The sequence below is a fragment of the Pundamilia nyererei genome, unplaced genomic scaffold (genome assembly GCF_000239375.1).
Source record: "Pundamilia nyererei isolate P.nyererei 1_Seehausen unplaced genomic scaffold, PunNye1.0 scaffold01187, whole genome shotgun sequence".
In the NCBI taxonomy this organism is placed as follows: Eukaryota; Metazoa; Chordata; class Actinopteri; order Cichliformes; family Cichlidae; genus Pundamilia; species Pundamilia nyererei.
The window spans coordinates 8,656-13,519 of record NW_005188588.1 but is presented as its reverse complement, the minus strand read 5'-3'; the positions used below and the strand labels follow the sequence as shown (position 1 = coordinate 13,519).

The following is a 4,864-nucleotide window of genomic DNA, read 5'->3' as shown; positions in this document are numbered from 1 at the left end:
AGCACCTGTTTGCTTTGTTTTGAGGACCGTTGGTTTCCACGACCACGCGCAGCGATCCAGGCCTGGGACTTTGGGTTGGTGTGTGAGTGTGTGTGAGTGGGGCCCATTAAGGTAAAGTGAAGGATATTATAAAGAACTTTAGGACTGTGGTTTGCTGAATTTTGATACTGCAAGTGATTGTTTGATTTACTAATTGCATTTGGTTTTTACACATCACTCAGTAAACACTTTTGGTTCAACTTAAAGATCTTGTTGCATTGTAATGTTTCCCATTTCCAGATAAGAGTATAGTACATAGTTATTTGTGTGGTAAGTATGGGAAAAGGTGGGACGCTGAAGTTACCAGTAAAGTGTTAAACTACAAAGAATTATCTGAAAACCATGGGAACAGGAACTGATAACAAATTGGTAAGATAAAGGAAATTGAACTCAGGGCATACCATTCAGTTTGTTTATAAGTTTATTTGATCATTTTTTCTAAATATTTGGCTGTTTTGTTTGGCAGAAAATACACTGACCTTTTGGACAAAGCAGCCAGTTGGATGACTTTGTCATCTCAGTCCCCTCAGCCTTAGAAGAAAGAAGTTATGAGAAAATCTTTCATGAGAAAGAAATATTTCAAACGCAGAATCTTTGTCATCCTGTGTTAATGGCACCAACCTTTACTATGAAGGATTTTGTGACCACATCAATGCGGCCTCTCTCTGGTACTCTCACAACCTCATTATCACATGAAACATGGGATGGCACTGCCTCAGCAGACACGGTCACATTCACAGCCCCTAAAAAAGGACAACAAACATCATTTTTCTCAACCCTGTAAAGTCTTGCACATTAAAATATTGTTAATTAGATAATCTCACTGATTTTGTAGATACTGAAAAGAGAAGAGGCATTGACTGAAAGGACATTTACACCGGCGTGGATAAAAACTTGATCCTTACCTAAAACTGTTGGATTCATGGTCCAGCTCACAGTCTTGCGCTCGCTGTCACACAAACAGGATGTGTACTGCTCACCGGAAAGAGGGGTGAGGGTATAATCTGAGGAAGGCGTAGCAAAGACCGTGACCTGCACAAAGAACAAAACAGTGAGTTGAGTTTCTAAGTCAAAGAGGAATTCAGTGTTTTCTTGTTACTCTGTGAGGACAGAAGTTGTATTCATAGAAAACAACATCAGACCAAGTGTGACAAACCAAAACGCTACTTTCAGCTACTCCCTTATTCACAAAGGGTCACATAAGATGTTTTGATTTTGTATATCTTTACACTGGATACCCTTCCTGACACTTGTTAGGGAAATGTGTACACTACTACTGTCATGGCGCTGGGTCTTCAAGCCATTTTTGGGTGGGTTTGTTCTGGACTTGTTATTTCTTTGAAAGTATTTGGACTGAAATGGTTGTTTTAGTTAGAATTGAGTTCCAGATTTGACTTGTGCATCTGAGTTATTTTTAGTTCTCAGTTCTTGTTGGTTCTTTGTTGCTCTTCATGTCTAGTCTGTCGCTGTCTCGTCTATGTTCCATGTCTTGTGTAGTTGATATGTCTTATAAACATTTGTAAATAAACCATTTTATTGTTATAATTATGGTGGCCACTTGGTATTAGTGATGGGTCGATCACAAACGAAACAGCTCTTAGAGCCGGCCCTTTAAAGTGAACGGTAGCCGGTTCCTTATTGGGAGGCATGTTTCTCTCTCTCTCTCTCACTTTTTTTTTTTTTGCTTCATGCAGCACGTGATGAAGAGGGGGAGAGGTGGTAGTTACACTTGCAGCAGCAATAGCAAACGAACAGAACAGAAGGGAGAGAGAGAAAGAGAGGCAGGGGCAACAACAAGAGACAACATTGACACATTCAAAAGGTATTGTAAATAAAATGAGAGGCACCAAGGAAAAAAGGAAAATCTGAAAACATTTCAATTGACTATATAAACTATATATGTAATAAACAAATTTTAATAAAAATGTGTTTTTTTACATTAGTAATTCATTTTGTGCATAATTTTATATTGTTTTTGATAATAAATTAATTAAAGCAACAAAACAACCTGAAGAGTCGCTTGGGAGCCAAAAGAGCCGGCTCTCTTTAGTGAGCCGAGCTTAAAGATGCAGATTTCTCATTACTACTTGGACTTTGGTTCATGACAAAATCATCTGTAAAGTCTATCAGCATGCTGACATTTTTTGACATATTTATTTAGCTGATATAGAAACATTGATCACCATGATGCAACTTGTCAGGTAGTTGAAAACAGTTGCCTTCAGTTCAAAGTGCTCCCCCCGGATGATGGAGTAGGGCAAGGTGAGCTCGAGGAAAAAGGGCTGGAAGACCCTAAATTCTTTTCGAGGAGCCAAACCAAAACCCTGAGAGGACAAACAGAAAGCCTCCGTCTCCCAGCTGGTAATGGTGTCAGGGACAGTGAGGGACACATCCTTTGTTCCAGACTCTCTGAATCAGCAGATTTACAAATATGGAAATTTTCAGATGGTAAAACATAGCTACATTACCTAGATTAGCCAACAAAAACAGTGCATTCTTAGGAATGTTAAATTCTGAGAAGAATTCTAAATATGAAAACAGGTTAACATCCGCATGGATCCATAAATGTCCCTATATATACACAAACTATTTTTCCCTTACTAATTTAAATGTCAGTTAATGTCATGATCAACAAATAGCTTTGAAAAAACAAACAAACCCAAAACCCTACTGAAAAAACCCCCAACAAAAAACAGCATACCCAACTTCCACCAGGTCCCATATCCAAGTCTCTGGGAAGAAAGCACGGACGGTTTTCATCTGTGGTAGTTCTGGTAAAAGAAATCCTCCAGATCCTCCAGGACTCCCAAATACTGTAGAATGGTTAAAAACAAACAAACAAACAAACTATAAATACTGAATCTGAATAAAGAAGAGCGGTGACATTCTTCTTTGATTTTGCCAACGTTTTTATTATTTGCAATTTAAAAGGAAAAGAAAACATAAAGATTTTACAAGGTTGCCAGTGATAAGTCCTTCCCAGGAAACTCAGACAATGAGGAATTCGGAGCAGCAGGTTTGTTGCCACGTTTAATCCAACATTCTAGACACACAAACATCACAGAGAGTTAATTTCGGCTAAAGCTATAAAAAGCATATTTATTATCAGCTGATATGCTCTGAAGTTAGCTAGATGGCTCCTCTAATACAATTCTGCAGATGGAAAGATGTTGTGACAATACCAAGCTCACCAATGCTGAAGAGAAGGACTACTGAGGGCGACTGTGGCTCAGGGGGTTGGGAATCGCCTCTGTAACTATGGTAATTGTTTTATTTGTTTGTCTAGCTCTTACGTTGGTTCGTTGTCTGATACACGGCAAGGAATAATAAAGGTCATTCAACAACCATCAGTTCTGGCCTTCTCAGTTCGACTGGATGCTACACTGTTTGTCATTTACTACACAGTGCAGTAGAATTTTATTTATTTATTTGATTTTGCAGCTATTAAGAGCAGTGTTGGGAAGGTTACTTTTAAAATGTATTCCACCACAGATTACAGAATACATGCCCCATAATTTTGTAACGTATTCCGTTAAATTACTCAATGAGAGTAACGTAATCTGAATACTTTGGATTACTTAATATATTGTCATGTTTTTTACAACTACATGAATGTACCATTGCTGTGTCATTTATTACTATTACTGAAGGCTACTTGCCATACCAATACCAACTAGATTTTTAAATCTTAATATAAAATGAGTAACAGTAGGGTGGACATTAGGTAAGGCTGCACGTGTTGCAGTGATCTCGTATAGAAAACTCTTTCTGTATCAGTAATATCAGTAATTATTACGTGGAGATGCTGAAGGTTGCTCCAAAAATGATCAGATTATATTTTAAATATTTGTTCAATTCAAATTTAATCAAATTATCTTTTTTTTTTCTTCAAGAAATTCACTGTATAATCATGTTTAATTTGTTTATGTCATGTGTAATTTCCATTGCAAATATTAATCACAGTTAAATTAAGAGGGGGTGGCAGTAAAAGCACCAGAGCTGTGATGTCATCAAGTACACTGCTGTTCCAATTGTGGAACGATCGCGCTGCGCTTTTGGGAAGTCCAGACTCCCGTGTGAACTTACAAAGTTCGGACAAGCGAAAACGAGAGTACGGACTTGCGTACATGAGTATTTAGAAACGGCCTAACAGTCTGCAATCTATGAATGAACCTCAGTTAATGCCAGCTCGGTGGTGAGTAGCCTTCATTAATAGTAATAAAAATCACACAGCAATAATAGATTGAAGACACTGAAGTTTCGCCCATCCCATTCTTCTTATGAAATGGTGTCAGAAATTCCAAGTAATAAATGCATTCCTGCCCATGGACTGCTGGCTCTGTTATGCTGGCTCTGTTATGCTGGCTCTGGCTCCATTGTGTAACTGACACCACCAACATTAACAGGACGCTTACATTAGAGCCTCTTATGTCTTGTTTGGATTTCCGGCAATCAGAATCAGAGAAACTTTATTAATCCCAGATGGAAATTGAGTTAAAACAAACAAACAAACAAAAGAGCCACATGTCATACTCGAATCGGCCGCTTTCAGCTATGCGACATATGGCTACTAGTGATGTGCGGATCGATCCTGAAATATCGATTCCTCCGATACCAGTCATTTATGTTCTAGAATCGATTCTCACATTAAAATATCAATATTTTTAGTAATTTAGGGTAAATTTGTAGTTTATCATTAACAGCAACACAGCGGAAAGAAACTATAACAATCGGATTGTCTACATTCAAAGGAACTACTTCCTCTTCCGCCTTTCATAGTCATGTGCGAAATACGGCTGTATAAATGTCTCGCAGCCCCTTGGCG

The 4,864-nt window shown here is 38.2% G+C and overlaps 1 protein-coding gene across 1 annotated transcript in view; it reads right to left on the bottom strand.

Moving 5' to 3' along the window:
• Window positions 1-518: 518 nt before the first annotated feature.
• LOC102213656 (alpha-2-macroglobulin-like) overlaps window positions 519-4,864 on the bottom strand; it is a gene marked incomplete at both ends in the record, with an annotated part of 12,302 nt that continues 7,956 nt past the window's right edge. Inside the window, 6 exons of the mRNA XM_005755312.1 lie at window positions 519-570; window positions 661-782; window positions 945-1,071; window positions 2,223-2,448; window positions 2,741-2,852; window positions 2,995-3,082. Coding sequence (XP_005755369.1) covers window positions 519-570; window positions 661-782; window positions 945-1,071; window positions 2,223-2,448; window positions 2,741-2,852; window positions 2,995-3,082 — 727 coding nt within the window. The remainder of the gene's footprint in view (window positions 571-660; window positions 783-944; window positions 1,072-2,222; window positions 2,449-2,740; window positions 2,853-2,994; window positions 3,083-4,864) is intronic.